The sequence below is a fragment of the Gigantopelta aegis genome, chromosome 13 (assembly GCF_016097555.1).
Source record: "Gigantopelta aegis isolate Gae_Host chromosome 13, Gae_host_genome, whole genome shotgun sequence".
Lineage (NCBI taxonomy): Eukaryota > Metazoa > Mollusca > Gastropoda > Neomphalida > Peltospiridae > Gigantopelta > Gigantopelta aegis.
The window spans coordinates 12,136,279-12,153,785 of NC_054711.1; the positions used below are offsets into that span (position 1 = coordinate 12,136,279).

Here is a 17,507-nt window from a genome sequence, read left to right on the forward strand (position 1 = left end):
ATTGTTTGTAATCTTACATTAGTTGCCAAAAATATATAAATAAATAAATACATGATAACATTTTATTTGGTCCAGTATGATTACAAAACGTGAACCAAAAAAAAAAAAGTGCACAAGTAAGTATTACTAGTACCCACTTGATTACACATGTATGTTTCTCTGTATCCTAACTAGCATGCCGCGTGCACAAATTACATATTCAAACGTGGTCGGGTCAAGCTGGATATAGGCCAGCAGTAGTGAACCGACACTAAGCACTGTTCTGTCGATTGTTTACAGTTTCGACATTGTTTTATAACTTTTAAATGAAAGCCTTTTAAAAAAAATTAATAATAAAAAAAAAAATTGTTTAGAATTATGTATTCAGAAGCAGTTTACGGATTCACGGGGTCAATAGCACAAATAACAGCGGGGCCCAATTCCCAAGATATATATTTTTCAACCCCATCGGGGAGAGGGGAAAAATTACCTGAGGAAAATAAATGTACACAATTACTCACTGCGGGACCCCCTGAAGCGCGGGAACGTAGCATGTGCTACATGTGCTACTAGAATAAACCAGTAAGAAGAAAAGTAAAATGCTATTTTTGTGTGCAATTTAGAAAACAATCGGCTCAGAAATAAATAATGTGTAGTAAATTCCATAGCATGAAAAAAGGTGTTCCCTGTGGGAGCGACTATAAATGTGAATTGCTTCCGTACAGACAGATTAACGAATATGCCCAAAGGTTTACGAAATTATGTTTTCCAACGAAAGCGTTGTGTACATCGGTTATATTTACGAATCGTAACAAGTATTATTAAAAAATATTGAAATTGAACATACTAGAAATCTTGTTGTATAATCAACATTCTAAAATTGTATTAGTTCATGTTTATTTTTATATTTCAAATTAAATTTTACTGTGTAAAGTGACACGGGTAAACAGTCAACATGCTTTCTTACAAGCTTACAGCGTAACTTCCGAGAATGAACGGTTCTGGTAGTGTTAAGGCATACGAAAGTTGGCATACAAAAACACTATATGCGTATATTATTAATATTGAATCTTAAAACTACCAAAAAGATTTATAATGGTGCTTGAACCAGAAATACAACTTTTGAAGGTTTTTTTTTTTTTTAAATCGCGAATTCCTTTTCAGTTACTAAATTCTGCGATTCCATCCGTGTTTTTCGTGATCGCGGAAAATCATCCCCTCTACTTTAGATAACGACAGTTTAAAAGTGATTGTGGGCAAGGAAACTGCACATTATTATGTGACACAACTCCTTTTGGTGTTTAAACAAAAGTCAGTCGTCCGACGGGCAACTACCGTAGTATCATAGAATTAAGTTGCCCGACTGAATATTAGGTCATCACAGACGACCGGACGACCGTAAATATTGAGCGCTGATATGCATTACAAGTGGACTACATTGCACACTTCTGTGGTAACAGACTCCGGCCCATAGAGCACACACACACACACACACCCTGCGTGCCCCAATTACTGAGTGTCTGTAGCTTTTGATAAACCCCCAACTCCTACTCTGTCAGTTCCAACGCCTATCAGTACTTCGTTTTGCAACCGCTGATATGTCCGACGCCATATAACCATAAATACAATGTGTTGAGTGTGTCATTAAATAAACCATTTCCTTCCTTCCTTCATTGAGATTAACGTTGGCGAACATATTATTTTTTGTTTATTTCAGAATTTTGGCCAAACTGCCAGCGAAATCCCCGTGTCAGAGCCGAAAGGAACTTCCAGTGAACATGATCTACACGGACATCATGGGCCTCATCCAGTTCAAGAAGAAAGTCAGGGGAGGATTCGGAAAGTTCAGGTGAGTGTTGTATTAACAGGTGCAGGTTAAGAGGGGTACGTGGGAGTGGGTAAATCAGGGCAAGCTCTGCCATTCGCCAAATTCACCAATTGCCAATTTTAAACTCAATTGGCAAATTTTATTTTAATTTGGCGAAATAATTTTATGTAATGATTGGTATTTTTTGGAAAATAATGGTGGGTTTCTGTAATTGTTGAAGTTAAATAGATGAAATGGCGAAAGTTTCTGCACATGCAGATCCAGCCCTGATTGTATTATTTATTGTTGAGCTGGGATGTTGAGCGGGATGTTGCTCAGTGATTGAGTGCTTGATTGAGGAGTGATGTACATCAACGGTGATGCTGTCCTGTATATGGGAACACTTATATAAAAGATCCTTTCCTTCTTTATGTAGAATAACGAGCTACTCTCGATTCACTAATATCAAAACCTATATTAGCTCGGCCATTTACCTTTCGACCGACCGTTCAAAATTGCGCCAAAATTTCCTCAACAAAATTGCGCACCACTTTCTCTTTGGCATTAACGGCTCCATTCAAATTCCATAGCACCTCCACCACCCCACCCGCCTGCTACTGATTCATTCGGGCTGCTGGTGCTCCCTTGCACCTGCCAGTGCAGGCGGTCCTTCCTTCCCCTCCCCCCACTTTCCTGTCATGGACGGAGGAGCCGGCCAAGGCCGGCTCTTGTGCCCACGACAGCCGTGCACTACAACAACTTGCTCTGAATATGCACGTAAAACCCTATGACATGACATGACATTATATAGAAAAAGTTTAGTTTTTTTTCTCTGTCGGCTAAGTGTTGAAATAATCATATGTGTGTTTCACACTCAGACTCTCAATAGCCAATGGTTAAAGTGTGCTCAGGTATGGTGACACAGGTATTCTTTTAATTAACCAGATATACAGTACAATCTCGTTGGGTTGAACTCGGAAGGGTCAGATACTCGCAACGCTCGAACCGAAAACGAAGTCTCGAGTAACACTTATATGAGGGGCGGGATGTAGCCCAGTGGTACAGCACTCGCCTGATGCATGATTGATCTAGGATCGATTCCTGTCAGTGGGCCCATTGGGCTATTTCTCATTCCAGCCAGAGCACCACGACTAGTGTAACAAAGGCTGTGGTATGTACTACCCTGTCAGTGGGATGATGAATACAAAAGATCCCTTGCTGCTAATCAGAAAGAGCAGTCCATGAAGGTTCCTCTCTCAATATCTATGTGGTCTTTAACCATATTTCCGACACCATATAACCGTAAATAACATGAGTTGAGTGTGTCGTTAAATGAAACATTTCCTTCCTTCCCTTATGTTGAGGTTCCATGGGGAAGTTTAGGCAGAAGTTTATTTTGTTTAACAACACCACTAGAGCACATTGATTTATTAATCGTTGGCTATTGGATGTCAAATATGGTCATCTTGACACAGTCATAGAGATGAAACCCGCTACATTTTTCCATTAGAAACAAGGGATCTTTTATATGCACCATCCCACAGACAGGATAGCACATACCATGGCCTTTGATATACCAGTCGTGGTGTACTGGTTGGATCCAGTTTAGGTAGGCTTCAGTGTATATAACGTACCAGTTCCAGGGTTCGAACTTAAACAGTTGTTATCTATGGTAATTTTGAAATGTTTTTGCTGTATATGAGATGCTCAGTCTACATGTACAGCAATTTCGAGCCTGCCTGCAGCAATTTTAAACTATTGTCCAAACCAAATTGTTAACAACTACGAAAAATTACTCTCCTACCTTTAATTGCCGTTAGATTTCCTCCAAAGTTTGTCCAGACAGAAATCTTGAAAAAACCATTACAATGACACAGATTCCACATACCAGATGATAACTGTCACCTATATCGACTTCGCTGAGAGCGCATAGGGCAAAAAGCATGTAATTTTGTGCCAGCTGCCATTTTGACTTTTTTTGGAATATTCTTCAAGAGGGGTGAAAGGATAGGACTTAATCTAACAACGTCATAACATGTTATGATATAAAAGCAAACGTGATGACGTCATATTATTATTATTTTTTTATTATTATTATTTTAATGATACCACTAGAGATCATTGATTTCATATTAATTGTGTCACATACTTTGGAGGCTTTTACTCCTCTTGAAGAGTATTCCATAAACAAGCAACATGGCAGACGGCAGAAAACTGCGTGTGTTTTTTCCTATGCAATCTCAGCAAAGACGATATCGGCGACATCGTTGCAGTCTCGTGTGTGGAATCTGTATATTTGTAGTGGGTTTTTTGCGATTTGTGTCTGGAACAAACTTTGGAGGAAATCTAACGGCAATTAAAGGTAGGACAGTAATTTTTTGTAGTTGTTAACAATTTGGTTCGGGTATTAGTAATTTTTGCAACAAATAAACATTAATTAAAGACCAAAAATTATCCATTTTAACTGAATAATTTTTATCTAGTGGCAAAAAGCTGCCATGGATAAAGCCCATGACTTATGACCCATGACCTATGTACAGCATATCCCAGATATGGCAATTGCCATCTGTGCCATTGTTAATTTTGAGCTTTGCAGTTTTAATTTTTAAAGTTAATTCTGTCTTTCAGTTGCCTGTTTCGAGTGGTTGACTCTTTCGGCACAGAGCCTGCGTACAACCACCGAGGTTTCGCAAAACAGAACAAAATCCTCTCCTCGTGGGGCGGACAAGATCTGCAGCCGAAGCAATTCTTTACCATGTTCCGTAAGTCAGGACGGTTCCACAGATTATCACAGGGGGAACTGGATAAATGTCACCACATATTAATTATCATATTAGTTGTGATGAGTTTAACATACTCTCGTAAAAGTTATTGTTTGAACATGCAGTTATTTTTATCTCACACTATTTTCTGGCACTAATGGGGGTGGAACCTAGCCCAGTGGTAAAGCGCTTGCCTGATGCACGATCAGTCTATGATCGATCCCCGTCAGTGGGCCCATTGGGCTATTTCTCGTTCCAACTGGTGGAGGAGATTTGAAAAAACAGTGGTACAGCGCTCGGTCGGTGTGGGATCGATCCCCATCAGTGGCCCCATTGCGCTATTTCTCGTTTCAGCCAGTGCACCACGACTGGTATATCAAAGGCCGTGGTATGTGCTATCCTGCCTGTGGGATGGTGCATATAAAAGATCCCTTGCTACTAATGGAAAAATATAACAGGTTTACTTTCTAAGAATATATTTTAAAATGACAAAATATTTTACATCCAATAGCTGATATTTTATCATCAGTGTATTCTAGTGGTGTTGTTAAACAAAACAAATTTTAAAGCAGGCACTAGGCCTAAAAACAATATGTGTATTTCAGGTTTCATCATTGAAAAACGTACAGTAGGTAGGTAGGTACTTGTTTTCTTTTGAATCAAATTGAACCGAGAAACCATAATCGGCCAAGGTGTTCCAAATCTTGTTTGCTTATTGCCAAAAATCAGGGATCATTATTTTAAAAAAAATATATATATTGTTATTTTTATTTAATATTTTTGCTTTAAAATGTTTTAGGGTTGCTACATAAAATTAGGGTAGGTCAGGAAACCAGAAACACTTTGCTTTTGTAGGCCCTATTGCGTGTTATTGTTTTATCTTCAAGAAAGATCAACTGTGTATGTTCACTTTAACCCTTTTCATTCTAGCACACAGTCCGGATAATTCTTTCATGGGTTTCGTTGTTGAACAACTCGTGAACCTCACAGAGAATATCAAAAGAAAAGATCAAGCTCTGGTCTACGGCAAAAATGTGTACATGTGGGAGGTAACTTCTTTATCTTTTAGAATTACCAAATGTGCTCTAGTGGTGTAGTTAAACAAAACAAACTTTAACTTTAAACTGTAACTTTACATGTGGGAGGTGAATTCTTTACCTTTTAGAATCACCAAATATTTGACATCCAATAGTCTCTTATTAATAAATCAATGTGCTCTAGTGGTGTCGTTAAACAAAACTAACTTTAACTTTAAACTAGAACTTTACATTAATATTAACATTATTTGACATCCAATAGTCTCTTATTAATAAATCAATGTGCTCTAGTGGTGTCGTTAAACAAAACTAACTTTAAACTGTAACTTAACATTAACTTTCACTTTCACTTTCAGATAAATGTCATAACAGATTAATTATCATATTAGTTGGGATGAGTGTAACATATACTCATACGAATTATTGTTTGAACGTGCAGTTATTTTTATCATTTGAAATGTAGAGAGTATTTTTTGTATCTTGTTAAAGTTTGATGTGTCTTTAAATATGCTGTAGGGGAAACAGGCCTATCTGGATACCATACACAAATATGTTGAAGTCCACGGTACAGTCTACTCGTCCGATGAGAAACCTCGATTACCGAGTTACGTCAACAACCACGGCCTGCTCATTGGGAAGGATCTTCATAGGTTACTTCGTCAATCAAAGGTATGCATGGATACATTTACGAGATTTGGGTGGGGCGGGGTGGAAGGCTTATGGAAAAATGTAGCAGGTTTTGTCTTAAGAATACATGTCGGAATATTCAGTTACTGATGATTAATTAATCAGTGTACTCTAGTAGTGGTGTTAAACAAAAGAGACTTTCACTTTTAACTTTTACTTTTAACTTTTAACTTTTACTTTTCACTTTCACTTTTAACTTTTCACTTTTAACTTTCACTTTGAACTTTAACTTTAATGTTAAACATTTCACTTTCACTTTCAGATATTTGTTGGTCTAGGGTTCCCCTATGAGGGCCCTGCCCCTCTGGAAGCGATTGCCAACGGTGCTGTGTTTATCAACCCCAAGTTCAGCCCACCACACAGCAGCAAGAACACGGCTTTCTTCAAGGGGAAGCCCACACACAGGGAGGTAAGTGAATGAAGAAATGGGAGAGAGTCTTTCTACCAAATGATTTACCACTGCCAGTAATGTTAACATTTTATAATAAAAGTAAATGTGAAGAAATGTTTGAGGTTCTTTTATACCAAATTATTTCCCATGGCCAATAATGTTAACATTTTGTAATAAAAGTAAATGTGAAGAAATGTTTGAGGTTCTTTTATACCAGATTATTTCCCACGGCCAATAATGTTAACATTTTGTAATAAAAGTAAATGTGAAGAAATGTTTGAGGTTCTTTTATACCAGATTATTTCCCACGGCCAATAATGTTAACATTTTATAATAAAAGTAAATGTGAAGAAATGTTTGAGGTTCTTTTATACCAAATTATTTCCCACGGCCAATAATGTTAACATTTTGTAATAAAAGTAAATGTGAAGAAATGTTTGAGGTTCTTTTATACCAGATTATTTCCCACGGCCAATAATATTAACATTTTGTAATAAAAGTAAATGTGCATAAATATGAGAGGTTCTTTTATACCAAATTATTTCTCACTGCCAATAATGTTAACATTTTGTAATCAAAGGAAATGTGCATAAATATGACAGGTTCTTTTATACCAAATCATTTCCCACTGCCAATAATGTTAACATTTTGTAATAAAAGGAAATGTGCATAAATATGACAGGTTCTTTTATACCAAATCATTTCCCACTGCCAATAATGTTAACATTTTGTAATAAAAGGAAATGTGCAGAAAGATATAAACGGAATGAAATACTGTTGCTAGAGAATTTTGTGCAGAATGAAGTAAAAACAAAATTGGTAAACAAATCCTTGATTCATGTGTATATATGTTACAGTCAGTCTGTGAAACCAGTCATTACGCGTAATGCCTAAACAAATCAGTCATTTCGAGAAGTGCCTGTGACCACCAGGTAATACGCGAAATGACTGAAAATTCCAGGCATTTCACGAAATGACTGAAAATCATGGCCAGCCATTACGCAAAATGACTAAAGTGATTCAAGTGTTATTGTTGACACTTGTATTCAGGCTTTTGGTATTAAATATTGATAAAATCACATTTTAAGAATAAACAAGGATAAGTATATTGATTAAACGATTTAAAATACTATTTAATATTAATTATTTATTATTATACAATAACTTAATATTCACCTTTTGCTATAGTTTCAGATTAAAGAATCGTATAGAAAATATGCTTAATAACACTTGAATATTACTAACAAAAGGTTGTGGTAATTAATGTTTCTCTGGTTTATTCTTAAACAAACAACACAGAATCTGCTATATTACTGACGTCTTGTTATCTAGGAGCTTCTTTTCATCTTTTAAAAATATTATATTAATCACTTTTCTAGATGACGATGATTGTGTGTGTCTATCAAGATTAGTACTGTTTTAATAATTGTACAGTCTGCCTGTTCTTCCATACAATAGACTTTATACCTAAATATTTAGAGGATAAATATTCCTTGATTATAAATCTATGTATGTCCAAATTATGACTATGTTTGATCAATAACCTTTTAGTGAGAGGATTTTTTTTCAAAAGTCTTAATCTTCACCTAGAAACTAAATAAAGTGTGCATATTGAAGATTTATATGATTTCCATGGATTTTTGCATATTATAGACCGTGTTGAGAACGATATGTACGCAATTTGTGTGAAAGCAGGGATTCTAAAAGGGAGGTTTACACGCAATCAGTTTGATTTGTGCCCCCAGCGTTTACTTACTGATGCTGATGTAAACCGTACAAAGTCAGTGACCTTACACCAAGCTGTTAATCACGAATCCGACTGTGGTGGACAGGGATATGTTAGGTGTAACTGTGCTGGTCCTAACAGATGCGAGTCCAGTCGATGCAAAATGTTTCAAAACCAAAATTCAATGTTCCAGCCGTTGTCATGGTAGTCTTGTGTGCAAAAACAAGTGACCTTTCTTTACCAATATGTTACTTTCATGATTTAACACCGACTACTTGGTAACATTCAACTTCATCTTCATGTACAACTTCTGAAATGATTTGATTCGAGTTTAAATAAAGCGTTACATTAGGACTTGAGTGGTGTGGTATTATAGATAGCACTTTAGTCATTTTGCATAATGGCTGGCCATGATTTTCAGTCATTTCGCGAAATGCCTGGAATTTTCAGTCATTTCGCGTATTGCCTGGTTGGTCACAGGCACTTCTCGAAATGACTGATTTGTTTAGGCATTACGCGTAATGACTGGTTTCATAGATTGACTGTAACATATATAATTCAAACTTTTTTTCTTTCTTTTTTTTTTTTTTTTTTTTTTCAGTTGACGAGTCAGCACCCGTATGCAGAAATGTTTATCGGTCCTCCGTATGTGCATACCGTCCACATTAACAACACACAGCAAGTTGGACAGCTGGTGGAGGAGATTTTAAAAAACAATACAGTAACTGCATTCTACACATTTCAATGTATTGGGAAAATAATTGATTCCATTGTCTGGCTTGTTAATCATTCTTACTTGTTAATCATTCTGGTTATTAAATAGAGGATTCGTCACAAGTATTTTTTAATATGGAAAATATCAACCGAGTCTATGTTAATCGGTATTTGTCGAGGCTCTGCTGAGACAAATACCAATTAACTAGATAAGGTTGATATTTTACACATTAAAAAACACGAGTAGCAAATTCTATTTATCAAATAACACTTCTAAAATAACATTTTAATTAGATTTTTAGTAATTTAAATCACAGTACTAAAGTTGCCGCCGTCAGTAATATGATGCCATCATGATTAGCACAGATTACTTTGATGTCACGCATTTTAAATAAAGCCTTGAAAACATTACGCTCAGGTACACAGGTCTTGTTGGCTTGTGAGCAAATGACCCATCCACAGCAACACATTACCTAGAGACCTTGCAAATTTGCATACCATTATTAACCAGGTTAATACTCTAAAATTATCACATGGGTTTGTGACATGGATATCATGGGTAAGATATAGGATAAAATACAGTACACAAAGAGTCAACCAATCGCCCATAGATGGTTTTGTACAGTACGTGAAGCAACATATAAGTCAACTACCCATCCATAGGTAGTTGGTAATTACAGTTCAGGACACAACATCTAAGTCAACCAACAAAGTCCATATAAAATACCCTTGCTGCTAATGAAAAAATGTAGCGGGTTTCTTCAGAAAATAGTCCAAAGTACCAAATGTTTGACATTATAGAACCCACGAAAAATGTGATCAAAGTTTGGTCGGTCTAGGATCATTCCCCGTCGGTTGGCCATTTGGGCTATATCTTGTTCCAGCCAGTGCAGCACGACTGGTATATCAAAGGCTGTGCTATGTGCTATCCTGTCTGTGGGATGGTGGATATAAAAGATCCCTTGCTACCAATAGAAAAATGTTGCAGGTTTCCTCTCTAAGACAATAGATGATGATTAATAAATCAATGTGCTCTAGTGGTGTCATTAAACAAAACAAACTTTAACTCTAAGTTTTGTTTCTTCCAGTTCAGTCCATACTTGCCATTTGAGTACACCGAGGAGGGCATGCTACAGAGGATGAATGCTTATATACAGCATCAAGACTTCTGCAGGTTTGAAAACGCCATTTCAATATGGCCGCCATCAGAAGCAATAAAAACATTCCTTGGGCCGGCAGGAATCTCTTGCCGAGATGTGTGTTGGAATCATAGTAAGTAGGCAGTGACAGGACTTGATTTTGTTTTTTAATATTGCAGACATATAAAGTGAATTTGGTCACACAAAGTGAATGGGTCAAGTTCTAGCTATGAGACCGGGTTCAAAGTTTTATTCAGACTATGAAAAAATATATACCGTATATCTTTGCCTATAAGTCGAATTTTTTTCACCCAAAAATTATTTTATAACTTGAGGGGGTCGACTTATAAGAGGGTAAAAAAATTTCACCCAAAAATATTACCGTTTTGGGGATTATTTTACAAGTTTTATTGTTGAAGTATGCCCTGTATTTATACTCACATATGTTAATTTGACATATTTATTTTCTATAACCTTTTTTTTTAGGCATTAGAACGGTTTTGGTTATGCAAAAAGGCATGCGATCTCACTCACATGCCAAGAGAACAATCCACTTAGTTAAAATAACAGTCATCACTAATAGCAAAAATGTAAACAATACTAACTACCTGTTGCATGAGTTTATTTTGAAATCTGGTCACTGGCATTAATGGTTGTTCAAACAATGTTTTGTCGGTGATTAACTTCATGAATATTACTGAGCTTTCCCTTAAAACAGCTTAGACTGATATCTGCAGTTCACTAGAGCAATTCTTGGAACCGGCATGACGTCACACGGCCTAGTTACCGATCATCCGGGTCTTTGGGGGTGAAGCAAAGCCTTAGACAGTGATTACTGGTTTACATAGAATAAAGTTATCATATTAACTTTTTACATGCCGTACATAAAAACCAGTGTACTTTCCAGAATTATCCTCCTTACATGTATTAATATGGCGGCAAAACATGTGATTAACTGATACTTTCAGTTTTATTGTAGTGATCTGTTGTCAGTGTTTATAAATAAAGTTGTTGTCTGTGCACAAAACCATGCTGTACAGTGCCATACGGTAACAGCCAAACAGCTTTCACTATCTACTAAGGGAATATTTCGTTTTGATGCGATGTACAAAACGTGAAAACCGAAGTTTGTAAAATAATTTTCTTTTGTTCAAATATTATACATTATTGTTCTCATGTGCTGAAAATAAGAAATACTTCAATATTTATAAGCTGTTTTTCATGGGTCGACTTATAAATGGGTCAATAAAAAAATATGTTTTCAGGGCTTGAAATTAGGGACTCGACTTATAGCCGAGATCGACTTACAGGCGAAGATATACGGTATATAAATAAATAAATAAATAAAAGTTTTATTCTACAGTCACAGAGAACGAATCATCAAAGGATATATGTAGTTGACCTTTATGAAGGGTTGGAAGTATTTTTGATTATTGCAATTATGGGTGATGATTAAAGACTGAATTTCCATGGTTTTGTTTTTCTATTTTTGTTTTCATTTCTTTCCCCATTTTGTCTCTTTTCATTTTTGGGGCGGGATGTAACTCAGTGGTAAAGCACCCGCCTGCTGCGCAGTTGGTTTGGGATCGATCCCCATCAGTGGGCCCATTGGGCTATTTCTCACTCCAGCCAGTGCACCACGACTGGTATATCAAAGGCCGTTGTTGTATATGCTACCCTGTCTGTGGGATGGTGCATATAAAAGATCCCTTGCTGCTAATCAAAAAGAGTAGCCCATGAAGTGGCGACAGCGGGTTTCCTCTCTCATATCTGTGTGGTCCTTAACCATATGTTTGACGCCATATAACCGTAAATAAAATGTGTTGAGTGTGTCGTTAAATAAAACATTTCTTTCTTTCTTTTCATTTTCATCTACATCCCAGGCCTTGTCACCACAACATGTCTTTTGTGCCTATTTACAGAATAATAAAACGACAGAAGAGGGTGTTGGAAATGTATATCTGTGTTCTTGCTAATTTTTTATTTCCAGGATTGTAGTCAAAGTTGATTTGGTTGACCCTCCCCCAGCAGACTGAGTTGGGTTTTTTTTTAGGGGGGATTTATATGATGGGTCATATTATGGTATGGTGTTGCCCATCCGTCCATCCATTTGTTCTCGATAAAAATTTCAATGTAACGGTAGTTATATTTCCAAACGTAAAACAGACAATGCATTCCGGACTACCGCGTTTAATTTTTTCGTAAGGAATTGCATCCATTTACTTCCAGATTTAGTTTTTCGTACTACTATATACTAGTAATCAGTCAAACACAGTTCAGATTTCTTACCTAGCAATCATTATCATTATGAACTAAGTAACACTGAGTTAGAAATAACAACACATATTGTCATCAATTTAGTTTCTTCAGTAACTCCATTATTAAATGTGAGTAACCATGATAGTCCTACATGTACCTAAAACGTTGTGATAAATGAATAACAAATTTACTAGTTGTACTAATCATCCTGTACACATCTAAGGGATTGAACAGTAATGTGAACTTGATCAATTGCACTCAAAATTTCACATTTCAAAAATATTAACTTTCATTGTTGTATGATAAAATAAGAGAAAATAAAAAGCAGAACACTTTTATTTATATATTTTTATTTCAATCAGTTTATCTATTTAATTGTTCAGTTATTAAATGAGTCACATAGTTGTAAAGAATTACATCTACTACATTAAGAACAGTGATAAGTTAAAGAATGAATCATAAATACATGTATACTATACTAGTGGAAAAAAGTAACTGTGTATGGTTATCATGTTGATAAAAAAATAATTTCAAGACATAAAACGATAAAATGATCATATAGCATTATTTATTAGGCAATTAAGCAAAACGTCAATTATGTCACAGCATCATCGGTATTGGGGATGAAAGACACATGGCCACCGTTTGCGTTGATGCAGGCCTGGCACCGTCGCCTCATAGAGCCTAATTGTTGAAGAATGCCTGGGGAATGCCGTTCCAGATCTGTACTAACGTGTTAACAACGTTGCATCTCATCCCAGACGTGCTCGATTGGTGCAAGATCGGGTAGTGCAACAATCATGTTCTGCTGTGCTAGAAAATCCATTACCACCCGGGCGACGTGAGGTCAGCATTGTTGCTGAAGCGTGAACGTTTGTCCTTGCACAATGGGATGACGTGAGCCTGAATAATGTCGTCACGGTAGCGTACAGCGTTCAAATTGCCATCGATGACCACAAGAGGTGTTCGTCCAGTTGACGTGATACCATGACACTGCCTCCGCCAAATGCACGTCGCTCCACAACACAGGCGTCACTAAAACGTTTGAAACTGCTGTCCAAGTGAAACCTGGACTCGTCCGTAAACAGTATACCCGCCCAGTCACGGTGATTAAAGTGCAAGTGTCTTCTACACCAAGCCAAACGTGCTACACGATGACGTCTTAGCAAAACTGAACGGACAGCGGGCGTCGCGGACGGATACCATGTTCACGTAATCGATTCCGTACAGTTCTGGGATTAATGGCACGCAATCCAGGAATGGTCCGCGCTGTCAGACTTGCCGTTTGGAATCGATTCCCGAGGTGCACGAGTCTGATGTGGTTGTCCTGCTGTTTTGACATCACGCGTGGACGGCCTGCACGTTGTTGGTCTCTGACACAACATGTTGATAACGTCTCCACAAAGCCTGAATTGTAAAGAATGGTAGCGACACGCATACCAGCCTGGATCATGCCAATTGCGTGAAGGCTCATTTTCGTTTAGCCTGGGCATTGCTCTTAAGAACAGTGATAGTTAAAGACAAAAATGAAAATCATCCCAGAAGCAAAAAACTGCACGTGCAAAAATACATTGTGTGGCGGTGCGTCATACTACAATAATCATCTGGCACACATGTAAGGGTGTTAAAAGTAGTAGTAACAGGAATTCAATTATAACTTTCCAATAGTTGTGGTAACCTATAGGTTACCAGGCTATATTTTGTGGTAACCTGTAAATGGGTTACCAGACAACACTCATTTCGATGCCTGAACACAAACAAACACCCACTACCCACTCATACAAAACAACATATACACATGTAGCAAAAAAATCACAAAAATGTAGTGGTCTTTATATGCCTAACATTTTAATACAAAAAGTCCACTTTTAACAAAATCGAAAAAAAAGATCCATCTCCTTTGTTCAGACTGGTTATGGTTAACCTTCTGACTACTGCAAGCGAGATATCTCGTCCGACGTCACACGAGTCGAAATACTGTATACTGTATACAGTGTTCCCGCCGTTTTGTACACGGCACTCACCGGAAATAATAATAGAATACAGGAAATAGATTAATTAATTTAGTTTTTCATTGGAAAATACCTGGGAATTTTGAGTTGGAAAAGTGGTTTTCGACAAGTATTTTTGCTAGACAACAGTGGCAAAACTTTGCGGTCATTTTGAGGAATCAATAGCTGATTGTGACAGCTAATTTGATAATAAATTTGATAGTTTTTCAACAACAAAAATCACCAAATATTGGAATATGTTCGTAGTTCGTTTTTAAAAAAAAATTCAGGTCGAAAAAACACAGTTATTGGGAATAATACACACAAATACTAGACATCATGCCTCAAACGCAACTTTTAGGATTCTTTTGCCAAATTTTAATCAACATTAAATGATCTAAAATATCATAGAAATGAGAAAAACCCATGAAAACATTACTTACCGATTCAAATATGAACTTTATTTTATGTATTTATATATTAAAAAAAGTGAATATATGTGTGAGATTTTGTCAAAAATTATTCCATTAGTGAGGGGCCCATTTCACAAAACGTAAGTTTACGTCTGTGACTATCAGTTATACCAGGCATACATTTACAAGTGTTTGGCATCTATTTCATGAAGAAAATTACATCATTACAGAATATAGAGCATTTTAAGGACAAAAGAAAATTAAATATGTGTACTTTTTAACTATATTTGTTGTACTATAATAGTAATAAAAATTGTGGTTTTGTCATAGATTTAGGGACAGGATTTAGCTCAGTAGGTTGAGTGCTCGTTTGAGGTGTTCGCGTCGCAGAATGGAACCACCTCGGTGGATCCATTCAGCTGATTGGTTTTTTCTCGTTCCAACCAGTGCATCACAACTGGTCAAAGGCCGTGGTATGTGCTTTCCTGTCTGTGGGAGAGCGCACATAAAAGATTCCTTGCTGCATTAGAAAAATGTATCAGGTTTCCTCTGATGACTATGAGTCAGAATTACCAAGTGTTTGACATTCAGTAGCCGATGATTAATTAATCAATGTGCTCCAGTGGTGTCGTTAAACAAAAACAAACTTTAAAAAAAACCTTTTAGTCATAGATTTACGTTTTATGTGCTTACGATGTTTTGTGAAATAGGCCCCAGTCCTGTGTCTATTTTTCATGTTGTATCATCAGGGTCCTCTCTCTATGTTTCAGATCTCATTTGTGAACCGACCCACTTCAAGGAACTCAACTCATTCCAGCAGATTGAGAAGCAGTCTGTGACGTGTGCCAAGCGTCAAACTCAGACAAATATTTTCTTTCCTTCATATAACGAAAACACGAAAGAGTGCACCTTGCAAGGGGACGAACTCTTGTTCAGCTGTGTAGGGGAGAAAACCTACCTCAGAAGACTGTGTCCCTGTCGGAACTACATAGTGGGTCAGATAGCACTGTGTCAGGGTTGTGAAAGGTGATGGTCACTGTAAAGTATTTGACCTTTGACTCAGATCTAGTCATGATCACTTCATAATATTTTTCATCTTTGATTTCACCCTTGATGTGAAACGCCCCACTCTCTGTGTATGAAATGTGATGATTATTTTTTACAGTATTTGACTTTTGACCCCATCCTAGGTGAATACTTTACAGAATTTGACCTTTGACCCCAATCCAGTAATGATCACTTCACAGTATTTTAATCTTTGACTTCACCCTAGATGTGAAAGATCCCACTCTCTGTGAAATGTGATGATTATTTTTACAGTATTTGACCTTTGACGACCTAGGAATGAAATGTGATGAATACTTTACAGTATTTGACCTTTGTAGTTTGAGAAAGGTGATGGTCACTTTACGGCATTTAATCTTTGACCCCACGCTAGATGTGAAACACACTGAAACTTGATGATTATTTTTATAGCATTTGACCTTAGCTAGTGCCAACCAGTGTGCGACAATGCATTTCCATGAGATACAGCAACAATAACAGCATTTGACCTTTGACCCAACCTTAAGAGTGAAAGGTGATGAATATATTACAGTATTGACCTTTGACGCCATCCTAGGTGTGAAAAGTATTTACCCTTTCAGTCCATCTTAGGTGCGATAGGTGATGAATACATTACAGTATTTGACCTTTGACCCCCAATCTTGGTGTGAAAGCTTATGAACACTTTTTAGTATTAAATCTAGATGTGAAAGGTGATGGTCATTTTAGAGTATTTTAACTATCTACCCAACCCTAGCTTTGAAAGGTGGCGATAACTTTACAGTATTTGAACACTACCAGCGATACCATTAACAGGTGGCTATCAGCAATTTTTTGTTGTCTATTTAATAAATGTCTGCCGGGTATAGAATTACAAAGACTGAATGTTAATATTTTTTTAATATAATTTGTGCATGTTAATATCCTTGTGACCTGCAGTAGAAAGTTTGTCTCTGATTGGTTAAAATAACTAAACATTTAAGATAAAGCAATGAATTGCATCATTCTTAGGCTTCGGTGTCAACTTGTTTAGGTCACATGGCATTTATAGCAGATAGTAACAGCCTCCTATTATTTAATTTTATTCTGTTATATTTAGTCTTAATGACCTCACTGACCACCATACATTGTAGTCAGTGTTTCTGCCAGAAAGAAATTTTTGGGTATGATGCTAAAGAATTGAATGCAACCACAGTCAACAGTGGGTATGGGTGGCATCCCCTGAAAGAAAATGGGTTAAGATAGGCTTAGGGTTAAGAAAATCATACAGTAATGATAAGACAATCTGATTAAAATTAGCTCTACTGGGTCTACCCTTGTAGATCTAACAGCATTGCGTGGACTCCCATGTCCAGGTGACATTTCATCTATAAATAACAATTCAAATATCGACCAATTACACTTCGCCGTTTATAGCGTTATTCGGTAGCATACAAATTCTAAAAATATTGGGCGAGACTATTTATGTAATAGGTGAACTTGTTGGTCTATTTCAATATTAAAAAACAGTAATAAACTCTGGATTGTATACTAGTATAAACAGATTTTATGGCTATAC

General features: G+C 36.7%; 1 protein-coding gene across 2 annotated transcripts in view; it reads left to right on the forward strand.

The window, feature by feature from the left end:
- Positions 1 to 17,186, forward strand: part of LOC121387511 (alpha-1,6-mannosylglycoprotein 6-beta-N-acetylglucosaminyltransferase A-like) — a 55,616-nt gene extending 38,430 nt beyond the window's left edge. For both annotated transcript variants that reach the window (XM_041518651.1, XM_041518652.1), the window contains exons 10-17: positions 1,697 to 1,828; positions 4,415 to 4,548; positions 5,479 to 5,597; positions 6,102 to 6,254; positions 6,535 to 6,681; positions 8,991 to 9,110; positions 10,192 to 10,375; positions 15,676 to 17,186. In XM_041518651.1, the coding sequence (XP_041374585.1) occupies positions 1,697 to 1,828; positions 4,415 to 4,548; positions 5,479 to 5,597; positions 6,102 to 6,254; positions 6,535 to 6,681; positions 8,991 to 9,110; positions 10,192 to 10,375; positions 15,676 to 15,935 (1,249 nt within the window). In that variant the 3' untranslated portion in view covers positions 15,936 to 17,186. The remainder of the gene's footprint in view (positions 1 to 1,696; positions 1,829 to 4,414; positions 4,549 to 5,478; positions 5,598 to 6,101; positions 6,255 to 6,534; positions 6,682 to 8,990; positions 9,111 to 10,191; positions 10,376 to 15,675) is intronic.
- Positions 17,187 to 17,507: the final 321 nt, after the last annotated feature.